The following is a 25423-nucleotide window of genomic DNA, read 5'->3' as shown; positions in this document are numbered from 1 at the left end:
GTCCACTCTAGTTGGCTGTCCCACTCGGACCTGTTAACATCGTGGCTGTTGTGGGAGATTGATTTTTAATCGGTCATTTGGCACTCCCAGAACCTTTGCAGGGACAGGATGATAAATGTTTCAGCCCATCAGGACGTTATTGCCTGTCTTCGTCTGCCATGTAGGCTAATCCCATTCTTCCCCTTAATATTCCACTCTCCTTTGGACTTGACTTCAACAACAATTTGTGGCTGAGATTTCCATGTCCTAGTTGGCGTAAGTGTGAGAATGTTTTCTTGTACCTCCACCTTTTAATTCTTTTTTTTTAAGCAAGCCTCTCAAATGTCCACTTATTGTCTGTGGCCTTTGGGAACAATCCCTCAGTAAACCTCCATAAAGGGACTTTTACTCGGCATCCAGTCGTCCTTCCCCTGACTGAAATGCAGATCCATTCCATCCCATGCACCAAAGACCAATGGAGTGGAATTCTGTTTCCTTGCATGTGTATTATAGGAAGCTCAATATTTGTGAGACCATGACATAGGTATGCTATTTGTCAGTATGGATAACTCCTGACTGTGAGTTTAAAGTTCATTTTGGAATGTTTGGAAATGCCACAACCCTCTTGTGGCAGCTGGGACTGGAATCCAAGCCTCTGAGTCAGAGGCAGGAGCACCATCACTGCACCATCAGCCCTGAGGTCTTATCTATCTGTTGGAGTTATAGTCGGGCCCCACGCTCTTGATTTGCTAGGAGTGTGTTGAGTGTTATTAGTGAGAATTCACCAGTGATTGTGTGAACAAAAGAGAGTTTGAAGTCTGGTTTCTAAGGACTGATGATGTGTTTCGTTTTCTTCCTAGGTTCACCAGTCTTTCTACAAATACCTGAAACCTTTGCAGTCCAAGTTGTGAAGTTGTAACTGAATGTTGTCCATCTAAGAAATTGAAGTAGCTGTTTTAACAGTTTCCACTATTGTGGGGATTTTCCTGTCCCTGCCCTCATAGTATGTACTAGTATGGTTGTGTCATAGGACTTTGGAACTGGATTTGGAAATATATAAACCACACATTTGCATCTGCCACACCCTGCGTGAGCTTGGCAGCATCTCTGTGGAGCTTTACAAAGTGTGTGGGCCATGATGCTGCAGCACTTAAGAGGAACCACTTTCAAATTTTGCTCTTGACAAAAGCTGCTGCAGTATTTGCAGGTTGAGAGTGAATCTAAATGCCAGCACCAAAGACAAAGCAGAAATGTTCAAGACAAAAGCTCCTAAACTGGTGTTGGGAGGGAAGGAGATCAGAAACTGGTCTGCCGTTAGCATTAGGCTTTTTAGAGGAGGGGCATAATCAGGGATTCAGGCTTTGGGTTTATGTTGTTTCAGCCAGATTAGATGACCATTTGACTACAGATATGAAGGATTTTGCAATAATGCTAATTGCCGGAGAGAGTCTGTACTAGTTAGTTGTGCTCCAGGGCTTTGTTCACCCCTTTGATTTAAACAGGGTATGATCCAAGTCTCCTGCAGCTGAGGTTTTCAGTACACTGCTATCCTGTCTTGGTGGGAAAGTGGGACAACAACCTGCAATTTTTTTTGCTGTACTTAGTGGGGCATGTCTGATTTGGCTGTCTGCCCAGACTGAATTTGTAAAGTGGCTGAAGTTTTAAGAGATTCACTTCAAAAACACAGTATATTCATAGTCCGAGGTAACCTGCATTGGGAAAAAATACAGGAGTCACTCCGAAACCACAAATATTTGCAAACAAACTACTTTCAATACACCACGCTAATTTAGAGTACAAGACACAGCCAACAGAACTCTCACCTGATCCAACTTGGATCCAAAAGATGCATATACCTGAGCCACTAGTTCATTTTTTAAAGCTGAAGGTTGTATTGTACAGGTGCCACTTTAGATGCTTTCACACACTGAACATTTTTATGACTGATTGAGCTGCTGGTTGCAATCTTAGCTGGCCCGTCAAGATTAAAGGGCCAGTGATCATGTTGAATAAGTGAGGTTACCTTTAGAAATGGGACAATTGATACCAGTTCCTTTTAGCGTCTGTAAATCACTGATTTCACTTTTTATTATCAATGCAGCATTACAGTCTCTGCAGAGATTAATGCTTTTGAAAAGCAATTAGAACTGAGATTGGCACCTTAAGATTCTGTTTTAAAACCTTGACTACTAAAATAATTAGAAAAAGAATTGTTAACTAAAACACTGTTTTATTTCTGGAGGCAACTTGTATTTTAAACATCAGAAAGTGACATTCCTCTTTACACCCATCACACTGTCCAGAGTCAGTCTTTGTAGCAATCAGTGCACAGTTGTTTCCAGATTCCAATGTTTGCCATATTTCTGTTTCACTGAGGAGTAGCTTCAAGTGACCGTTTGTCCTTAATTTCCAGAGTTTCAAAAGTTCACCAACAGTAAAGCTGATTCTAATGATTTTTTTTCTTGGCCACACCAGAACAAATCTCCTAGAATGTCACAGGATGTGTTCCTTTGGCTAGAGACAGTTTGCACCTACTGTGATGGCTTGTAAAGTCAAATGGCCTTTAATCTCTACTGAATGTATAGAATTGCTGTCTGAAGCTTTTGACTTGTAGGGTGGTCTGTAAGCTAAGCTCAAAATTTGACTTCCTTTGCCTATTTCCTAATGACAGTGTGAAGTGTTTCAGCCTGGTATGCAAGTAGAAATACTAGTTGGCTATTGTCAAGAGCCCAACTCCCTTTCATCTTAAAAATAAATGGACAGTTGCAGTACAGCTGTTCCATCAGTACCTTTCTAGAACTTTGGGAGATTCAGGCTCCTGCCATTGCCTCCAGACGTGAATATCTTGCACCTTCTTCTGAGTTAATCAGCCAAGACATTCCTTTGATCTCAAACAATCAACTCTCTCAGACTTACTGTTAAGTGACTTTCAGAACAGGGCCGACGGCCCCAGCTTATGAGCCACACATTTAAAGATATAGTCACAAAATATCATGTTTTGTAATACTCTGTATCACTAAGGCTTTGGAGTAGATCTGTAGCTTGGGTCGTGGGTGTTGAGGTTGATTGGATCGCCGAGCTGGTTCTGCAGACGTTTCGTTACCGTGTTGGGTAACATCCTCAGTGCAGCCTCTGATGAAGTGCCGTTGTGTTTTCCCGCCTGATTTTTAAACTCTGGGGTCCATTGCAATGGATTGCCTCACTTCCAGGTTTCCTCCGTAGTGGAATGTGTTTGGGGTTGAGTTGGATTGCCATGCTTCCAGGAATTCTCGTGCTTGTCTCGCTAGCTTGTCCCACGATCTTGGTGTTGTCGTGGTTCTCCTTGTCCATGTGGATTGAGATGAGTGAGTATTGGTTGTGTGTTTTTGTAGCCAGTTGGTGTTCATGTTCTCTTGTTAGTTTCCTTCCTGTTTGTCCGATGTAGTGTTTCTCACAGTCTCTGCAGGGGACCTTTTAGATGACATTGGTCATAATTGGAGGGTTACTGTTGAAGCTGTGTGCGAACACTTTTTAAAACGGCAGTGCACTGAAAAGCCCCACACACAAGCCAGATACTGAGCTTCAATAGTAACTATCCCAGCACACACAAACGAAGCTGTGTGTGAACACTATTTAAAAGGGCAACAGCACACTGCAGCAACATGGAACTACGCCAAGAGGAGGAGGAGGAGGAATACCTCTTCCAAGTGTTCAAGGATAACGTATATCCAAAGAACTAGGTCAGGAAATGCCTACAGGAACAGCATCAGAAAGATTCCACGTGCCTCGACACACTCATCACACTACGCGACATCAGGAACACGTCAGAACTCACCACAAGACTTCTATGACTGCAGGGCATCAGAGTGGCACACAAGCCCACATTAACCCTACGACAACTGCTCACCCGAACTAAAGACCCACTCCCCACCATGGATAGGACCAATGTCATCTACAAGATCCCCTGCAGAGACTGAGAGAAACACTACATCGGACAAACTGGTTGGAAACTAACAAGAGAACATGAACACCAACTGTCTACAAAACGACACGACCAATACTCACTGATCTCAATCCACATGGACAAGGAGAACCACCATTTGGGACAACACCAAGATCCTGGGTCAGGTTAGGCAATGACAAGCACGAGAATTCCTGGAAACATGGCACTCCACGAAGCATGTTATTAATAAACACAATGAACTCGACCCATATACATTCTACTACGGAGGAAAAATGGAAGTGAGGCAATCCATCGCAATGGACCCCAGAGTTTAAAAACCAGGCGGGGAAACACATCGACACTTCTTCAGAGGCTGCACTGAGGATGTTACCAAGCAAAACGTCTGCGGGACAACAAACCAGCTCGGCGAGCCAACCGACCTCAATACTCTGTATCAGTTACAAAAACATTGGTTTCATAACCCCATTAACTTTTACTCCTGAATAACTTAGTTCTGGGATATTCCTATGGTGTTGACAGTTCATAAATGGTTTGTGCTTCGGTTTATATTGTGTCAGTCGCTTGTCACTTTTCCTAAGCACTTCACCATGTAGAAGGTGCAATAGCGTAATTTTGAATTAGTTTCTGATATTGATGCTAAATTTTGTCTCTAGGTAATTGCATGGATCATACTTGGTGATCCACACCTCAGTCCTGTTCTGTTTCTAATATCACTGGTCTCGGGCTGCCTGTCTGCCCGGATTTCTCTCTCTCAATTATGTTCTTGCTGAATGTGCCATGGTAGACTTTAACTAGTTTGAAATAAACGTCAGGGTTGGGCAGGATACAAGAGGAAGGGAAAAGGAAGCATTTTTAAAAATAAATGTAATATCCAGTTTTTCAACATGCACTGAGCTATAACAAACAGGTAAATCTTTTTTTAAGGTATGTAATGAATTTGCCTTGACCATTGGCACTGTTCCCAGTTTTTAACTAGTGGAGGGAGTGTATCATTGAATGTAAAATCTTAATTCTAAAAGCCGCACTAGAAAATTAATACCAGGGCATTCATTTACTTTGCAGTCTGAGAGATTTGCGTGCCGTCTGTCCTTCTCTCGCATGCTCGCGCTCCCTCCGGGCCTCCCCACCAACCCCTCTCCCTCTTGTTCTTTCTTTCATTCTTGATGTCTCTTTTCATTTAGTTTCTCTTAAAGCTCACTGCTTTTGTAATTCTGAAATGAAATATTATTTTCTAATAGACTCTATTCTAATTCTTTTGCCTTCCAAATCAACAGTTAAAGTGTGGACTACCACAAGAAAACAATGTACTGAGAAGTTAAATCTTACGGAATGAATTACTACAAAGAAGTATATTTTCATTAGATTCTTCATGTTGAGTGTGATAAAGCAGCACAATCATAAATGTCTGTTTGCTGTGGGAGATTTTATTGTAATTCTCTAATACAAGTGTGAACTGAATAAGCTGCAGGTGCTCAGCTTAACCTCTTTATGATGGAGGGATGATTCTGTCCCATTTTAATGCATTAAAATCATTTAAAGTTGGTTAATTTCTGTTGTGTTCACTGGGCTTTGAAATCATTTGGAGTCTCCGTCCTCGGGGTCAGACTGCAGAAGCTGACACCCTGGCTGGTTAGGGCTTCTCTAGTGCTATCTTCAGTATCCTCGTGGGGTCACTGGCTGAGGTCATGGTGAAGGACCCACGTCAACCTCTCACCTTCGCCTGATGCATCATGACCCTCTAGTTAATCTCACCACTGGTCATGTGTCTGTAATGAGGGAGCAGCCTATGGTGGCTGTAGCACTGTGGTGACGTTTACTTTCCTGAGAGTTACTGTCAACAGGATATCAATGTCTGGTGTTCTGTCATTCAGTGCTGAGTCAGTTCTGTCTCTCTGTGGGCTGCTCTGAGCTTATGATCTCTTCTTAAGGAGCACCGTTTTAAATTGATTCAGTTTTTGAGCAATAATATCTATAATAAATGTTGGATTGAAGGAACAGTCCCTGACATTGTCAGCGCTTCTCACTCAATTTCTTTTTCAAAGATGATGCAGAAGTGTGAATGGTCAGCACACACCATCAAAGTGGGAAAGAAATCTAACTATTGTAACAAAAGAAATTTTTTTTCGTCCTATAATGAGAGGGGCTTGGTGACTTTGCAAATATAGACTACAGACTGGGAGTGGAAATGGTGGGCATGCAGTGTGGAAATATACAGGTTAGTGAAATTGGGCAATCCAGAGGTCTAACTACAAACTGAGGAATTTTGTGGCTCTGATTGGTCAAGTCTTGCCCATGTGATGGAGTGTTTGAGGTGAGCCAGATCCATGTGCTGTTCAACCAATGTAGAAAACTATTGTCACGAGCCTACCTGTAAGGCACTAGTATTGGAAATAATTTTCTTGTTTTTAAAAAATATGATTTTAAAGATTAAACTGCACAAGTGTTTCACCTAGGAATTTTCTCCATCCTCGGGAGGAGATGATGTTTCTTGATGCGCTGTCCTGGATTTGCCAGTGTAATCTGTCATGTTTCCAAGTGGCACTAGATATTGTAAAACATTAACATATATCTATGACTAATAAAATAACAATACAACTGACAATCTTCCTAAGATGTCTCTATCAGTCTTTGGCAGCACATTGCAGATCCTCACCATTGGTTATGCAAAAATGTTTTTCCTTATCATGCCATCAGCTTTTTTTCCTTGGAACGTGGGAAGCTGAGGGGTGGCCTTTATAGAAGTTTATAAAATCAGGATGAGCATGGATAAGGTGAATAGCCAAGGTAATTTTCCCAGGGTTAGGGGAGTCCAAAACTAGAGGGCATAGGTTTAAGATCAGAGGGGAAAGATTTTTAAGGGGCAACGTTTTCACAGAGATGGTGTGTGTGTGTGTGTGTGTGTGTGTGTGTGTGTGGACATCTGGATGAGTTCATGAATAGCAAGAGTTTAGGTGGACGTGGGCCAAATGGGACTAGATCTATATAGGATATCTGTTTGGCATGGACAAGTTGGACTGAAGGGTCTGTTTCCAAACTGACTCTATGGGCTGCTGTGATTCAAGAAAAAGGTTTGCTGTCAGAAAGAATGAGTAACAAGCCAGTGATGCCAACATCTCAAAACAATCCTGAGGAATGCACCTCTGAAAATTATAAGAACTTGGATACATTTGTTGGCCTCGCTCTCGGGAAATAGATGTGCCATGTTTTCTGCAATGATCACACTGCTTGCCTTCATTTGAATGAATTAGCCTGAGATGTGCAGGGAGCATGGTGAGTGGAAACCACTGGTGGCGCAAGAGGGTGAGGACTCAATTGATTGTGATTTTTGGTATAAACCCATGCTGTGAAACTGAACCCTAACAGTGTTTTTACACACCTACTTAACCAGCTGGTCAGAGTCCTTTGTACTTGGTGGGGAGACAGAGGTAACCCTTGAGATTCAAAGTGCTGTTTTTTTCTGCTGCTAGCCCTTCATAAACAGAGCTTTACCATCTACCTTCTGAGTTTGAAGTAATTTGTGCCATTGAAATGTTATTGCATTGCAAAAATAAGTGTTTAACTACAATAAAGACAATGAACAAATACGGGCAGTTGCTGAGTTTAGCACCACAGTCAATGTGGAATACAACAAAGACTCGAATTAGAAGAAGAATGCAAAATTTGAACTCCGAGAAAAACAACTGGAAGAGATTGAGATCCATGACGAACATCCTGATATATAATTGTAATATGACCATGTGCCATGGGCCTTGATTGCAAAATTAAATAAGATGAATGCCAACCGTGCCCCTACCCCCAAAAAAAATGTATCAGCAAATACTGTTGACTAATTCCTTTAAGGTACTTCACTCTTCCATGAGACTAAATAGTTTCTGGACAGATTGAAGAGGCAAGTGAGTATATTCCAGGGTTTCCCTAATTGCTCTGTAGATCAAAGATAATTTATGTTGTGTTAGCTCAGCACCTCATTTCCACTGCCAAGCAGAGAAATGGACAGTGGTTCAATGATGGGAAGAGATGGGAAGAACGTACAGTGCTGCGGTAAAGTACACTTCTAAAGCTGTTCTGGTTGAGAATCAAGTCCACCACCTACTCAGGCTACAGTTTCTCAGTTGAGTATTTTCATGGAAAATTTAAAGGCATCTTGCTGTTGTGAAGCCCAGGGAATAAATTTGATTTCCTATTTATGAATTTGATTAACGCGATTGGATGAAATACAAGTTTTACATCCCATATAGAATAAGACATTATTTTCAGTGGAGAACAGAATGGCGTGGGTTGTGAAGCTAGTGTTGTACCACATCAGTTTTCCAACATGAAATTGCACCCTGGGTTCCTATTGTCCCTGTGATCCAAGGAAGAGGGCCTGGAAGGATAATGGATAGAAGCCCAGACTGTGCAGAAAACATCCCATGCTCAGTTACATGGGCTATAGGTAAATCTAACTGGATGTTATGTATGTGCAGTATGTATGTGAAGTCTCAAGGCCATAACAACTCATCATTCAAGATAATTCCAAGGTGACAATTGACTTAGCAGTTTGTCAGTGCATTAGGAATCCTGCAAATGTACTGTTGAGCATGGTTTTTGTGTTCATTCAGTGCTAGGTGAACACTATGCAAAGAAAGAGCACCCTCGACTAGTTATAAATGACCGGGTCCTTCCAAGAACGGGCACCATTATAAGCCCTGGATAAGGCCTCCTTATTTAAAGGAGATGTACATATGTTAGAGGAGGTTCAGAGATGCCCCATTTAGATATAGGGATCATATCAGAAAAGGTTGAGCAGATTGGGTGTATACTTACTGGGGTTCAGAAGAATATGGGGTGTTTCTTTTTATTGGAACTTTATGTGCAAAGTTTTGGAAGTGTTTACAGGGGATGTTTCTACTTGTCAGGATGAGTACATAGAACAGTACAGCACATTACAGACCCTTTGACCCATGATGTTGTGCCTAACTTTTACCCTAATACTAAGGTGTATCTCACCTCCACCATTTCCTTATACTATCATCCATATGCCTATCTAATAGCCACTTAAATGCCCCGAATGAGGCCGACTCCACTACCCTCTCCAGCTATGCATTCCACGCCCCAACCGTTCTGAGTAAGGAACCTACCTCTGACGTCCCCCCGATATCTACCTCCTCTCACTTTAAAACTATGCCCCTCGTGATAGCTACCTCCACCCTAGAAAAAGTCTGGCTGTCCACTCTATCTATACCTCTGATCATTTTGTACATCTCTATCAAGTCAATTCAGCTTTCTTCATTCTAAAGAGAAAAACCCTAGCTCTCTCAACCTTGTAAGACCTTCCCTCTATTCCTCTGCACCTTTTCCAATGCTTCCACATCTTTCCTGTAATGAGGCGACCAGAGCTGGACACAATACTCCAGATGTGGCCGAACCAGGCTTTTGTATAGCTGGAGCATAACTTCACGGCTCTTGAACTCAATCCCCTGTTAATAAAAGCTAACACACAATCCCCTGTTAATAAAAGCTAACATACCATATGCCTTCTTAACAACTCTACCCACCTGGGTGGCAGCTTTCAGGGAACTGTGGACTTGAACCCCAAATTCACTCTGCTCTTCCACACTGCCAAGAATCTTTCCATTAACCCTGTCTTTTGCTTTCAAGTTTGTCCTTCCAAAATGAATCACCTCACTTTTCAGGGTTAAACTCCATCTGCCACTTCTCAGCCCAGCTCTGCATCCTATCAATGTCCCTTTGTAACCCAGAACAGCCCACTGCACAATCCACAACTCGACCCACCTTCGTATCATCCGCGAACTTACTGATCCACCCTTCCACTCCCACATCCAAATCATTTACCATAATCACAAATAGAAGAGGACCCAGAACAGATCCTTGTGCCACACCACTCGTCACTGAGCACCATGTTGAATGTTTTCTGTCCACTACCACCCTTTGTCTTCTAATGGACAGCCAAATCTGTATCCAATCTGCCACATTTCCCCCTATCCCATACCTCCTTACTTTCTGCATGAGCCTACCATGGGGAACCTTATCAAATGCCTTACTTAAATCCATGTATACCACATCCACTGCTCTATGTGTTTGGTCACCTCTTCAAAGAATTTAATAAGGTTTGCGAGGCATGATCTACCCCTCATAATGTTGACTATCACAAATCAAACCGTGCCTCTCGGAACTGAGCGTCAGCCAGAGAATCTAGAATTAAGGGACGTTGTTTTGGAATAAGGTGTACCATCGTTTAAGATGGTCGTGAGGAAACCTTTCTCTGAGAACTTTGAATCATTGAAATTCACTTCCTATGAGCTGTAGAGATCAGATCAGTGAATTATAACAGAGTCTCGGTTTATGGAGTGGGACTCTGGCAGAGGCATGGAAGGGGATAGAAAGCCTGGTGCAGGACAGCAGCAGTGGAAAGGAAAGTTTGACACTCTCAAGTTACCTTTTGTTTCTTATGCTAAGTTAATGCGAATGGCGCCACATGTGTTTGGTGAAGGTACACACCTTTCACTAGTTTTACCTTGAATGCAATAAATGTTTCAACTAAATGATTCAATATGAGGAAGCAGTAGGAATGTGTTGAGGTCTAGATCAGATAAGATGTGATCATACTGAATGATGGACCAAGCTCAAGGGGCTGAATGGGCTACTCTTGCTCTTTTTCTTCCTTCCGCCATGACCGCCATGATTTTTATATTGGTCATGTGTCTTCAACTGGGGAGTCCAAAACCTAAGAGGACAATCTTAACATTAGAGCTGAATCATACAGAATGATCTCACCTTTTTACATAGGCTAGTGAAAAAGTAGACTTCACTCCTCCAACATGAGACCACACTTGGAATATTGTGTCCAGTTCTGGTCGCCCTATTATAGGAAAGATGTGGAGGCTTTGGAGAGGGTGCAAAGGAGGTTTACCAAGATGCTGCCTGGACTGGAGGGCTTGTCTTACGAGGAGAGGTTGACTGAGCTCAGACTTTTCTCTCTGGAGAGAAGGAGGAAGAGAGGTGACCTGATCGAGGTGTACAAGGTAATGAGAGGCACGGATAGAGTCGATAGCCAGAGACTTTTCCCCAGGGCAGGATTGACTGCCACGAGGGGTCATAGTTTTAGGGTGTTAGGAGGAAGGTATAGAGGAGACGTCAGAGGGAGGTTCTTCACCCAGAGAGTTGTGAGCGCATGGAATAGTTTACCAGTGGTAGTCGTGGAAGCAGAGTCATTAGTGACATTTAAGCGACTGCTGGACATGCACATGGACAGCAGTGAATTGAGGGGAATGTAGGTTAGGTTATTTTATTTTGGATTAGGATTAATCCACGGCACAACATTGTGGGCCGAAGGGCCTGTACTGTGCTATACTTTTCTATGTTCTGTGGTCTGAATGCTGGGACAATTTTAAAGTTATGATTGATAGATTTTACTGTAAGAAGTTGGAAGAAAACTGTAGATCGGCAATAATTTCATAAAATCTGATAGTGATAAAAGAGCTGGAATGAAGAGTTTAATGATGGCCATGAATCCAATGTCAATTGTTGGGAAAAACCTATCTGCTTCACTAACGTCCTTTAGGGAAGGAAACTGCTATCCTTACCTGGTCTGGCCTACATGTGACTCCAGACCCACAGCAATGTGGTTGACTCTTAACTGCCCTCTGGGCAATTAGGGATGGACAATAAACACTGGCCTAGCCAGTGACATCCACACCCCATGAATAAGTTTAAAGAAAGAATGAAGCAGGTAAAACAGACTTGAGGGAATGGATGGCTTGTTGCTGGTGAAACAGTAATGTTAATTTGGACTGCATTATTTGGGAAATTCTAAAGATGACCTGACTCACTCACTGTCAGAAGAGCCTCAAGCAGATTGTGCATTTAATAGAACACTGCAGAAGAATTGAGGGGCATTTCAACCAACACTGACTAATGTCAGAGCTTCAGGTATATTTCTTGGAAATTCTCCTTCTCTCGAAGAGGTTCAACAGTCTTTACTCACTTCAATACTGCCAATATTTTCAATGAATTTGAAAACAAAGCATCATCCTCACACTTTAAAGTGACAGAATGATATTTATTGAAATAAACTTGCATATATAGTTAGCAAATCCCCCAAATATCTTCGAAATACCTCTTGGGCAATGAATTCCTTTGGGTCCAGTGATTGCATGCTTAAGATGCTTCAGTGTTCCAGTGAACCACAGCACAAACAGGAGGAACAACATCTCATCTTCACCTCACTTAACAGCCTACTGGACTTCATAAAATTCAATGCCTTCAAATTGTGAACCATCCTTCCCTTTCTTTTAGCCTTCCTTGTTACATTCTCTGTCACCCTGTCCCCTCCCCTCCAACCCCACCCCCCCACCCCACAAACCCCAGTTCAACTGTCTGCCCTCTCAAGTTGGGCAGTTAGAAACACCATTGCTCTGCCATTCTCACAATCTGATCACTTAACCTGAACTATCAACATCTTTACTCCCACAGCACTCTACGTCCACCACCATCCCGCAACTATTGCATAAATGCTGCCCCTTTCCCAGTTCACTTCAGCTCTGCATTAACGGCAAAACAGTAATTACAGAGAGAAGAGGACACATTAAAGATCAGCAAAGGCTGCCTATGTGTGGAACTTCCAGAGATAGGGGAGATACTAAACAAGTATTTATATAAAATATTTGGATGCGAATATAGGAGGTATGATTAGTAAGTTTGCAGATGACACCAAAACCGGAGGTAGACAGGGAAGAAGGTTACCTCAGGGTACAATGGGATTTCGATCAGATGGGCCAATGGACTGAGGAGTGCTAGATGGTGTTTAATTTAGATAAATGTGAGGTGCTGCATTTTGGAAAGGCAAATCAGGGCAGGGCCTAAACACTTAATGGTAGCCAAGGTGCAGGTTCATACTTCCTTGAGCATGGAGGCTGAACAGACTGGGACTATTTACCCTGGAGCATCGGAGGCCAAGGGATGACTTTATAGAGGTTTTTAAATTAAGAGGGCATGGATAGGATCAACAGCCAAGGTGTTTTTCCCCAGGGTGGGGAATTCAAAACTAGAGGGGCAACTTTTTCACGCAGAGGATGGTGCGGGCTTAGAATGAGCTACCAGAGGAAGTAGTAGAGACGGGTACAATTACAACATTTAGGACCCTTTTAATTCTTGATGTCTTAAATATGGCTCAAATTGTCCAACTTTGGCAACATCCATGTGAATCTTTTCTGAATCCTCTCAAGTTTCACAACATCCTTGCAATAGCAGGGAGACCAGAATTGCATGCAGTATTCCAAAAGTGGCCACAACATGACCCTCCCAACTCCTAAACTCAGTGCGCTGACCAATAAAGGCAAGCATACCAAATGCCTTCTTCACTACCCTGTCTACATGGGAGCCCACTTTCAAGGAAACATGAATCGCACTCCAAGGTGTCTTTGTTTGACAACACTCCCCAGAACCTTACCATTTGCTCATCTAAAATGTAGCACCTCACATTCATCTAGATTAAACTCCATTTGCCACGATATAGCCCAAGGTCCCATTGTACTCAGGCTACCTCCTTTGGTGTTCACGATATCACTAACTTTGGTGTCATCTGGAAATTTACTACCATACCTCCTATGTACACGTCCAAATCATTTATACAAATAACAATAAACAGTGAACCCAGCATCGATCCTTCCAGCACACCACTGGTCTCGGGCCTCCAGTCTGAAAAGCAGCCCTCCACCATTACCCTCTGTCTCCTACCTTCAAGCCAATTTTGTATCCAAATGGCTAGTTGTCCCTGGATTCCAATGTGATCTAACCCTGCTAACCAATCTACCATGAGAAACCTTGTTGAATGAATTACTGAAGTCCATGTAGACAACAGCCACTGCTTGTCTTCATCACTTCTTCAAAACACTCGATCAAGTTAGTGAGACATGATTTCCCATGCATAAAGCCATGTTGACTATCCCTAATCAGTCCATGCCTTTCCAGGTGTATGTAAATCCTGTCCGTCAGAATCCCCTCCAACAACCTGCCCACCACCAATGTCGGGGTCATTGGTCTATAGTTCCCTGGCTTTTCCTTACCACCTTTCTTAAAACATTAGCCAACATCCAGTCTTCTGGAACCTTGCCTGTGGCTCTTGATGACACAAATATCTCAGCAAGACCCCAGCAATCTCTTCCCTAGCTTCCCACAGAGTTCTAAGTTACACCTGATCAGAGCCTGGGGATTTATCCACCTTCATGCATCTCAAGGCATCCAACACCTCCTCCTCTGTATTATGGTCATTTTTCAAGATATCACTGTTTATTGCCTCACATTTTCTAGTTTCCATATCCTTCTCCACAGTAAACACTGACTCAGAATACTCATTTAGTGTCTCACCTATCTCCCACAGTTCGACTCATACACGGCCTTGCTGATCTTTAGCAGGCCTTATTATCTCCCTAGTTACCTTTTTATCTTTAATATATTTGTAGAATCTCTCCGGATTCTCCTTAACCCTATTTGTCAAAGATATCTCATGTCCCCTTTTAGCCGTACTGATTTCCCTCTTAAGTATATTCCTGCTACTTGTATACTCTTCTGTATATGTATTGCCTGCAATACACTCCTACTGCCCTTTTTCTCTTCTAGGGATTCACTCAATCCCTGCTGCCTATACCTGACATGTGCTTCCTTCTTTTCCTGAACCAAAACCTCAATTTCTGTAGTCATCCAGCATTCCCTACACCTAACAGCCTTGCTCCTCACTCTAACAGGAACGCATTGTCTCCCGACTCTCATTATCTCAGTTTTGAAGGCCTCCCATTTCCCAACTGTCCCTTTACCTGCAAATATCTGCCCCCAAACAACATTGAAAATTCTTGCCTAATACCATCAAAATTGGCCTTCTTCCAATTTAGAACTCCAACACTTTGATCCGATCTATCCTTTTCCATCACTATTTTAAAACTAATAGAATTATAGTCACTGACCCTAAAGTGCTCCCACACTGACACCTCAGTCTCCTGTCCTGCCTTATTCCCTCAGAGTAGGTCACATTTTGCACCTTCTCTAGTAGGTACATCCTACACAATCAACAAATTCCTCTCTCTTTGATCCCTTAACCCTATGGCAGTTCCGGTCTATGTTTGGAAAGTTAAAATCCCACACCATTACCACCCTATTATACTTATAGATAATTTCAATCTCCTTACAAATTTGCTTCTTAATTTTCCGCTGACTATTTTGGGAGTAGGGTGGGTGGGGGGGGTGGCGCTGGTGGTGGGCTCTGTAGTACAATCCCAATAAGCTGATCATCCCTTTCTTATTTCTCAGTTTCACCCAAATAACTTCACTGGACATATTTCCCTGGAATATCCTCCCTAAGTACGGCCATAATGTTATCCACAATTTAAAACACCACACCTCCATGCCTCCCTTGCCCCCTTTCTATCCTTCCTAAAGGATTCATATCTTGGAATATTAAGCTGTCACTCCTGTCCATCCCTGAGCTACGTCTCTGTAATTGCTATGATATCCCAGTCCCATGTTCCCAACCATGCCCTGAGTCCATCTGCCTTACCTGTCAGGCCTCTCACATTGAAATAAATGCTGTTTAATTTATCAGTCCTACCTGGTTCTCTGCTTTGCTCCTGCCTGCCCTGACTGTTTAACTTGCTTCCTTTCCCACCTGCACCAGCCTCAGACTGATCCCTTTTCTCACTATCTCCCTGGGTTCCCCCACGTTATGAGCTTAAATTCCTCTGAGTAGCTTTAGCAAATCCGCCCCCAAACCCACCCACCCCCAGCAGTATATCAGTGCCCTTCCAATTCAGTCATAACCCATCCTTCTTATACAGGACACTTCTTCCTGAGAAGAGATTCCAATGCTTCAAAAATGTATATCCTTCTCTGATGCACCAGCTCCTTAGCCACACATTCATCTGCTCCATCCTCCTATTCCTACTCTCACTTGCTCATGGCAGTAGGAGAAATTCAGATATTACTACTCTCGAGGACCTCCTTTTAACCTCTTGCCTATTTTCCTGTATTCTCTCCTCAGAACCTGCCCTTTTCTCTTCCTCTGTCATTGGTTCCATTGTGTACGCTGACCTCCTGCTGTTCTCTTTCCCCTCGAAGGATATTCTGCACCCTGAACTGATGAGGTTGATCTCTGTGATCAGCCAAGGTCTCCATTAATCATTGCTTTGTGCAATTACAAACAACACTGAAGAAGCATGACAACACGGTGGCTCAGTGGTTAGCGCTGCTACCTCACAGCAACAGGGACCCAGGTTCGATTCCAGTCTCGGGTGACTGTCTGTGTGGAGTTTGCACATTCTCCATGTGTCTGTGTGGGTTTCCTCTGGGTGCTCCGGTTTCCTCCCACAGTCCAAAAATGTGCAGGCTAGGTGGATTGGCCATGGGAAACTGTCCATAGTGTTCAGGGGTGTGTCGATTAGGTCAGTTTGGGGAATGGGTCCGGGTCGGATGTTCTGAGGGTTGGTGTGGAGTTGTTTGGCTGAAGGGCCTGTTTCCACACTGTAGGGATTCGATGGATTATCGAGATCAGATGGCTTGTTTGACATGCCGTCTAGACCTGAAACATTGGCCCCCCTCTGCTACTGATGCAGAGTGGCAGCAACGTGTACCATCCACAAGATGCAATGCACAACTTTCCAAAGGTCTTTCAGCGGCACTTTCCAAATCTGTGGCCTCGACCATCCAGGAGAACGGGAATAGCAGGTGCACAGGAATGCGTACCCACTGCAAGGTCCCCTCCAAGCCACCTGAAATCCGGAAGGTCCTATTTAAAGCACTGCAGATGTAACTAGGCTACGTGGACTACAGTGATTCAAGAAAAGTGGCTTACCACCACCTTCTCAAGGGATGGGTAACAAAGTGACGCTGACATCCCTTGAATGAATCGTTAGAAAAGGATGTTAGATAACAAATCATATGGAGCTTGGTGTTTTATAATCTAACAATTCCTATGTCCTAATTCACTCAGTGCAAATGTTTGCGATGTCTGTGGTTTGCTCTCATTTCCTGAGCCCTCCTGCAGCACTTCCTCTGTGGCGCTACTACAAGATGATCATGAAGACTCCACAAAGTGCCGATGCTGTTTAACCATCCAGAGAGGGCCAGGGCGACATGAACATGGCTTGGCCATCACAGTTTCGAGTAAGGAGAGCTTGTACCCTCACAGACCCATGACACAGAGGTAAGTTGTCTTTATTCTAGCTGTGCCTCATTTCCTCCAAACTTGAGCGGAAAAGAAGTTTCAAAATGGGGAAGTCGAGGAGTGGTTTTGCACTTTGTCTGTGTGTGTGTATGTGTCTGTGTGTGTGTGTGTATGTGTCTGTGTGTGTGTGTGTGTATGTGTCTGTGTGTGTATGTGTCTGTGTGTGTGTGTGTGTGTGTATGTGTCTGTGTCTGTGTGTGTGTGTGTGTGTGTGTGTGTATGTGTATGTGTCTGTGTATGTGTCTGTGTCTGTGTATATGTGTGTGTGTCTGTGTGTGTGTGCTTTGTTTTGCCCTCCAGATCTTGTGGTGGATCACTGAAGTAATCCACTACCGTGAAACCAGGTGCACCGAGAAATGTGAGTGTTTGCCTTGAGCCATCTTCTCAAATCTGTGCAATGATGGGAGTAATACAAATTAATTTTGATTCTCCCCCTGCCCCCCATTTCATTTCCCTAGTGTTTAACTGGGCTGGAGGGAGAGAGGGGAACTAGGCACAAGGCCTCTGCTGTTGCTGTTCTCAGTCTTCGCCAGGGATGAGAACAGCTCATCATGACTCCTTCCCATCAGCATTCTCCTCTATTTCAGTGGAAAGAGTTAGGCTCGAATCAAAATCTTGGAATTTTCTGCCGTATGCCATTAAGTGATATCTGTCACCAGCATGGGTTATGGTCATTTTACGGTGAAAATTGGAGGTATTGATCTAGGAGGAGGCCATTATTCCTGCCAATTCAAGGCGGACAATAACAATGGTCTTGCCACATCCTGAAAATGTTTCTCATAAAGCTCCAGTCAGTCGCTCTTGGGGGAAATTCCAATCCTTAGCAGGTAGTTCCCAAATTCCACTTCTAGCCCACAGAACCCTTTCACACAACAGAGGAGTTCTTTATGTTCCTCCTGTCTCGAGGACATTGGGTCTTCGTTCCATGTGAGGGCAGCTCTCCCATGACCTTGAAGCAGTGGCCAGTAATGTACCGTCTTAGGTGGGGAGTGAACAGAATGTCTGACTTTAAGACAGTGCAGGGTGGGATGGGAAGAATAAGCAGTCAGTCCAAGTTTCGGTCAATCACATGAGTCAATCTTAAGGGGCCAGCTGTGGCTCAATTAGTCACATTCACAAGATTGTGGGCTCATATTGTAGGGCCACGGCACATCATCCAGTCTGACGCTGTAATGTGGTTAACAGAAGGAGTGTCGCACTGTTGAAGGAGCTTGTCTTTGAGGTGAGATATTAAGCTAAGGTCCATTGTGCCCTTTCAGTGGACATGAAAGATCCCAATGTATTTGTTCAGAGCAGATGAGCTCTCCCTGGAGTTTGGCCTTAAGCTGCTGTCCATTAAGATTATCTGGTCATTATCGCAAGGTTGCTTGTGGAATTCTTTGTGGCCACTGTTTTACTGACATAACAACAGTGACTATATTTAAAAGTAAACTTATATTGCTGGTGTAATGGGCCGAGCGGCCTCCTCTGTGAATTGCAGTGGAAAACACAGGAGTTTGTGAAAGGCGCTATATAAATTGAAGTTCTGTTTCTCTCAGTGTGAGAGAGATGGTAATTCAGTACCATGTAGCCCCACGGTCATTCACTGGGCATCGGAGACCAACCAGTCCTGCTTACTGACAGAGCTGGGAAGGTGGAGTTTCATTGGAGATGGGAAATCTTCCGATGGTCCTCCAAATAAACATTCGAGCCAAATAAAAACAAAGTGCTGGAAAAATTCAGCAGGTCTGGCAGCTCTGGTGAAGGGAGAAACAGAGTTTACATTTTGAGTCTAATATGACTCTTCAGAACTGGATGCCGGAAAGTAATGGAAACGATGGTCTTGGTGAATAAACATTGTTGTTGTTGTAGCTGCTCACAGTTTACTAGTATCGCGCACATTCTATGACATTCCTAAACCTCTCACCAAATCTGCACCTCTGGATCAAAGGCAGAGATCTGTGTGTCTGTGCGGGGAGAGTGCACATACATGAAGGAAACAAACTCTGCTATTTGCATTTCTGCTTCTTTTGGTTTGGAAAGTGATTCCCAGTCAAATGGAGACTTTGTGTTACAGCCAGACCAAAGAAAAAGTTACTAAAACTAGTTGGCAAATGTGAGTTGGAACATTTTCTTAAATAGAAGCCTCTAAACTAAGGCAATATTTATGGGAGCAGATACAGGATGGAGGAAAGGGCGGGTGGGAAAGACGCTGGAAAGTTTTCATACAAATACTTTGTCACGATAATAAAGTAAAGGCATATTTGTCTCTTGATGGCACTGGCTGTTTAGGTAGTTTGCAGCAGTGCACAGTGCCTACTGAATTTTGACACCATGCAAATCAAACAAAGCATGACCAACCCTTGTAAACAAATCTCCCCTGAGGGAAGGAAAGGCTTGCTGATGCTCAATGATCACACTGGAATCTTTCAAAACCCATCTGCATTTGGATTTTACTGCACGTATTCTCCCAGCCCTTTGCCATTGAGAGGGTGCATTCACCAGAGGGGAGAGTTCTCAGGCTTCAGGTGAGAATTGGTGGTATCACCTTTTTATCATTGGGAGATGATCAGGAAGAGGCACCAACCAGACAGGTCAGGAAGGGGTGGGTACTGCAGATGTGATTGTTTAGTCAATCTATCCGCACTATAATTGTTAAAATTAAAGTCATTCATGAGACACGGGAACCACTGCTAGGCCAACATTTATTGCCTACCCCTAATGACTGTTATGAGGGGGCATAATTTTAAGGTGATTGGCAGAAGCTGTAGGGGAGATGTCAGAGGTAGGTTCTTCACGCAGAGAGTGGTGGGTGTGTGCAATATGCTGCCAGCAGTGGGAGTGGAGTCAGATACTTTCGGGACTTATCAGCGACTCTTGGATAGGCACATGGAGGACAGTAAAGTGTAGGGTACGCAGGGTAGATTGATCTTAGTAGGATAATAGGTCGGCACAACATCGTGGGCTGAAGGGCCTGTACTGTGCCATACTGCTCTATGTTCTAATTGCCCAGAGGGCAGGTAACGGTCAACCACACTGAGGGTCCAAACACAGGCAAATGGAACTAGTTTCCTTTGCGAAACCTGGTCAGCATGGATGTGTTGGTCTGTTTTCATGCTGTGTGAGATTTTGACTCTACATTGCTGTGGGTCTACATTCAAATGAAGACCAGATCAGTATGGAAGAGGGCGTTGGTGACACTGATGGATTTTTAACAACACGATCACCCGTCTCAGGCTAGCTTTCTTATTTCAGGTTTTTATTGAATTAAAATTTCACCATCTGCCATGTTGAGAACTGAACCCTTTTCCCCAGAACATTTGGATGGAGCTCTGGATTACTAGTCCAGCAACATTACCACTGTCTCCTGGTATTGGATGTAACATTGAACCACTTCTGGGGGTTTGGGGATTGGAGTGTCTCCCTTTCCCTTTCCCGTTCCCCAGGCTCGATGCAGCCACAGGACAGATTGAACTGCATCTGTTCTGATGAAAGCTCAAACACTCGTCCTGTTTGTCTCTCTGCTAATACTGCCTGAGTTGATGAGTGTTTGTTGTGGATCCAGGAACAAAGATTAATGGCATGCCCACTGGAGTTTAGTTTTAAAAAAGAAGTGGATAAACACCTGGCATGACAATCTAGAGACATAAGTTATCTAAATCTACGAAATACTAAAATTTCCGTGTAGGGGATTGCCAATGGTCAGTGTAGCAAGTAGGTAATAACTGAATGAATAACATACATTTATAGAACCTTTTAACATGTCTCAAAGTGATTTACACCCAATGTAGAAAACTTCGCAGCTAATCTTTGCAAAGCAAGCTCGGACAAACCGTAACTTCCTAGTGACCAAGTAATCTAGCAAACATTTAACTCAGCGACAAACTACAAACCTTCGAGTTTAGTAAAGGCCATGAATACAGAAACAAAACAAAGATCACATTTTAACATGACTTCAGCAACTCGAGTATTCTGATAAAGTGAAATGGTCAAGAGATCCAGTGTGATTTTCTTAGTGAAGGGATCCTCTGAGCTCTCCCCACAATATAGGGATCCATTGAGGTCTCCCCACGATAAAGGGATCTAGTCTGAGTCACCAATGTAAGGTAGGAAATGCAGTAGCTAGTATCAGCAAAACACTATGGCCTGGATCAGGATGATAATAATATATAAACACGAGCAATTTCTTTGAAATTGTATTGTTTGGTCATTACAGTGATCTGAGGGGAGACTGGGTCTCAGTTTCAAGCCTCATTTGACAGAGGCTTCTCTGCTAATGCCACAATCCCTCAGCACTGCCTCGCTACGTCATCCTGTGTTACAGGCTCAAGGCTCTGGACTGGGTCTTAACCCATAGCCCTTTCCTTCCAAGGAAAGAGCGCTACTCACCAAACCAAGATCAACCCTATGTGATGAAAGAAAGTCTTTTGGAAATGAACCCAGAATAGGTCAGTGAATTGGAGACAGCATGGACTGCAGATGCTGGAAGCTGAAATCAATGAATGTGGAACTGGAAAAGCACAGAGGGTCAGACAGCATCCGAGGAGCAGGAAAGTCAATGTTTTGGGTCAAAACCCTTTGTCAGTCTCGCTCCTCAGTTGCTGTTTGATTGGCTGTGCTTTTCCAGTTCTACACTCATTTATGCCAGAATAGGTCAGTGTCTTTTGAAGAGGGGAGGACGATGAGTTGGAATAAGAAGTTAACGCGTGGGCTGTTGTTTTATTGACAGAGCTATGATATTTGAACTCAGGATCTCACCAGTAACTCAGCTGGTGCTTCAGTGCTGTATCATATCAACACTTTTGTTCACTGTGTTTCCTCAGCAGATTACCCCTGGCATGGACCAGCCAAAGAATGACAATGACCAGTATCCCATTGTCATGAGAGAGGAAAACAGGAGGAGAAGGCGCAAGATGCGAGCCAACACAAGCACGGCCATGCAGTACTATTCACTGGAGCAGCTGGCCATTGAGTTTGTCCTCCCAACACGCAACAAGTTCAACAATGTGCACGAGAAGCTCTGCCTGGAGGTGGCTGGTAATTACACAGTGGAGCAACTGAAGGCCAAAGTTTGGGTCAAAGCCGGTGGGATCAGCGCCTGCCAGGACTTCTACAGGAAGCTCAGCCCTGACCAGTTCAGGTTGATGTACCAGAAGAAGGGCCAGTGGTACGAGATTTATGACCAGCACCAGGTGATTCAAACGCTAGACTGCATCAACTACTGGAAAACGCTGCAGCGGAACAACGGCAAGATTCACTTGGTCCAGAAAACAGAAGCCTCAAAGGAATCCTTGCAGTTGCAAAATGATTTGAATTACCTGATTGGTTACGATGTCACTGATGTGAGCAATGTACATGATGATGAGCTGGAATTCACTCGGAGGAAGCTGATCACCCCCCAGCTCAATGAGGTAGCCACCAGGGACGCGCAGCTCTACTCCATGGATCCTTGGATCATCTCGAAGCCTCTGCCTGAATACCTGCTCAATAAGATCTGTAACAGTAACATATTCATCATTATTCACAGGGGAACAACAAGCCTAACGATAAAGGTTTCTATTGACGAGACACCACAAAGCATTCTGAAGAACTTCTTCAAAAAGATGGCCAACAAGAAAGGTCTACTGGAAATCTCAGAGAACCATAACGAGGAGGACTTTGTCCTTCGGGTCTGTGGCAGGGAGGATTACATCGTTGGTGACAATCCCATCAAGGATTTCCACTGGGTAAGAAACTGCCTGAAGAATGGCGAGGAAATCCACTTTGTCCTAGACCTGCCCCCGGACCCAGCTCTGGATGAAGTGCAGAAGGAAGAGTGGCCCCTTGTGGATGACTGCACTGGGGTCACTGGATCGCACCAGCAGTTAACTCTAGAGGGACGAGATCATGACAAAGTCTTCACCATATCCCTCTGGGACTGTGACAGAAAATTCCGAGTCAAGATTATTGGGATTGACATTCCAGTACTCCCACGGAACACAGAACTGACTGTCTTTGTTGAAGCGAGTATTCTGCATGGGCAGCAGGTGCTTTCCCAACAAAGGACCCTTACAAAAGCATTTACGGAGGAAGTACTATGGAATGTTTGGCTTGAGTTTGATATTAAAGTTAAGGACCTACCCAGAGGGGCACGACTAAATCTTCAGGTTTACTGTGGTAAAGCACCAGTTCAAAGTATGAAGTCTACCTTCCAGTGTCAAGATGATAATGCCTGGGACACCAAGAGCAAAAGCCACATGCTGTATTATGTTAACCTGTTGGTGATTGATCATCGATCGCTCCTCCGACAAGGAGAGTATGTACTCCACATGTGGAAAATTCCTGATAAAGGTGAAGAACAAGGGACAATTGAGGCTGACAAGCTGACATCAGCGACTAACCCTGACAAGGAGAACTCCATGGCGATCTGCATTCTCCTGGACCGATACAATTACCCAATCGCTCTCCCGCGAAGTTGTCAGAGCCAGAACGCTGAGCCCGAGAGGTCAGGCCACGAGATGCACAGTCAGCTCCGCAAGCAGTTCGAAGAGATCATCAGCACTGACCCCCTGAACCCGCTGAGCACTGAGGACAAAGAACTACTGTGGCATTTCAGGCACGAGTGCATGAGGCAGCCTAAGGCCTACCCCAAGTTTCTTAGCTCAGTAAAATGGGGGCAGCAGGAGGTGGTCCTGAAAACTCAGCAGCTTTTAGACAGACAGGAGATGTGGAACAGCAGCCCCTTGGATGTGGGGCTTGCAATGCAGCTTCTGGATTGCCGATTTTCTAATGAGCATGTTCGGGCGCTGGCTGTTAAAAAGCTGGAGACACTGGACAATAGCGAGGTGCTGCGATATCTATTACAGTTGGTCCAGGTAAAATAACCTTCCTTTGTACATGGGGTGCATTGAAAGTGGTAGGTCTGACTATGAAGAGATTTATATGGACCTAAACCAATCAGCACTTTGTGACCAGGTATGAGCCAGAGGTAGATGTAGCAGCCCTTGGCAGGAGAGAGGTGCACCCAGGGTTCATCCACCTCATTGTTACAGTGTCCTTTGGTGCGTGAGCCTGGAATTGAGCTCATTGTTAACGCCCACCCACGTCAACCCATCACCCCAACACAAAGCTGTCATACACAAAGGGAATTCCTGATTAATTTCATACTTAAGAAAAGAGACTTTTCAGCACCCTGGGGACAGGCCTGGGCAAAATAAAAGACAATTGAAATGCTTTTGCATATCTCAATTACCAGCAGTTGTTCTACCCATTACATAAGGATAATTTTCCCTTGACTATCTCCCTCATGTTGGAGACAGAATTCACAATCTAACCAAAGTGGGAATTTAACTGAGACCAGCTGCTCTCAGACTGCAGTTAAACAGGAATGGTAAGGAATAAAACACAGGGACAAAGGAAGATTTTTGCCACTCTTTTACTGGATGGGGCATCATTGGCAACACCGACATTCACCGCCCATCACTTAGGCCCTTCAACTGAAAGGTTTGCTTAGCTATTTCACAAGGTGCTTGACAGTGAAGCATAATGGATTTGGAGTCACATGTGGGCCAGACCAGCAAAGGGTGGCAGGTTTCCCTCCTTGAAGAACATTGGGAAACCAGATGTTTCCAGCAATGGATGATATTTCATGGTCACCATTACAGAGGCTGTCTTCATAATGCGGGCTTTTATTAATTGAGTTGAAATTCTACCAGCTGCCATATTCCCGAGGTATTTGCCTAGGACTCTGGATTACCAGTCCATCCACACCTCTGCTGTGCTAATACCTGCCCTTGGGATTGAGAAAGCAAAACCAATTTAACACTCTGCATTGTGTATAGGAATGGCTCTGACTGTCCAATTTCTCACCATCTCATTAAATCTATTTTCTGTTATAACGACATTTCCATCCAGGCCCTGATGCAGGATTCCAATGAAACATTCAGTCAGGTACTTCACATCCTCTAGGACTCAATATTGACTTCACATCTTCAGAGTATAACCTCTACACTCCATTTTTCCCCACCCCACCTCTGGCTGTATCTTGTTTACATCCCATTGGCTTTGCTGTCAGCAAAGTGGACGAATTTTCTGCTTTTCACACTTAACACTTGCACCTACTTTCCATTTCTATCTCTCCTTTACCACCTCCAGCACTCCCTTTGTTGTTTGCTTTGGCTACCCAAACAAACTATTATGCTTGCTCCTCCTCTACCTCTGTCAACAGTTTAAAAATAATCCAGCTCTTTTGAATTTTGGAAATGATTCATTGGGCTCACGATGTTAACACTGCCTCTCTCTACAGATGCTGCCACATTTTCCAGTGGATT

General features: G+C 43.8%; 2 protein-coding genes across 6 annotated transcripts in view; both read left to right on the top strand.

The window, feature by feature from the left end:
* The window catches only part of acox1 (acyl-CoA oxidase 1, palmitoyl), a 47526-nt gene extending 43578 nt beyond the window's left edge, over positions 1–3948 (top strand). For all 3 annotated transcript variants that reach the window (XM_048555159.2, XM_048555160.2, XM_048555161.2), the window contains exon 14: positions 840–3948. In XM_048555159.2, the coding sequence (XP_048411116.1) occupies positions 840–890 (51 nt within the window). In that variant the 3' untranslated portion in view covers positions 891–3948. The remainder of the gene's footprint in view (positions 1–839) is intronic.
* Positions 3949–16975: 13027 nt separating this feature from the next.
* Positions 16976–25423, top strand: part of pik3cg (phosphatidylinositol-4,5-bisphosphate 3-kinase, catalytic subunit gamma) — a 36021-nt gene continuing 27573 nt past the window's right edge. Inside the window, exons 1-2 of one of the 3 annotated variants that reach the window (XM_048555227.2) lie at positions 16976–17114; positions 21941–23968. In XM_048555227.2, the coding sequence (XP_048411184.1) occupies positions 21953–23968 (2016 nt within the window). In that variant the 5' untranslated portion in view covers positions 16976–17114; positions 21941–21952. Of the gene's footprint in view, positions 17115–17442; positions 17494–21937; positions 23969–25423 lie in introns of those variants that run through there. The other 2 variants (XM_048555226.2, XM_048555229.2) reach the window with 2 other exon arrangements.

Source organism: Stegostoma tigrinum, chromosome 22 (genome assembly GCF_030684315.1).
Source record: "Stegostoma tigrinum isolate sSteTig4 chromosome 22, sSteTig4.hap1, whole genome shotgun sequence".
NCBI classification, from domain to species: domain Eukaryota; kingdom Metazoa; phylum Chordata; class Chondrichthyes; order Orectolobiformes; family Stegostomatidae; genus Stegostoma; species Stegostoma tigrinum.
The sequence above is the reverse complement of the archived record's forward strand: the minus strand, read 5'-3'. Positions and strand labels throughout refer to the sequence as shown.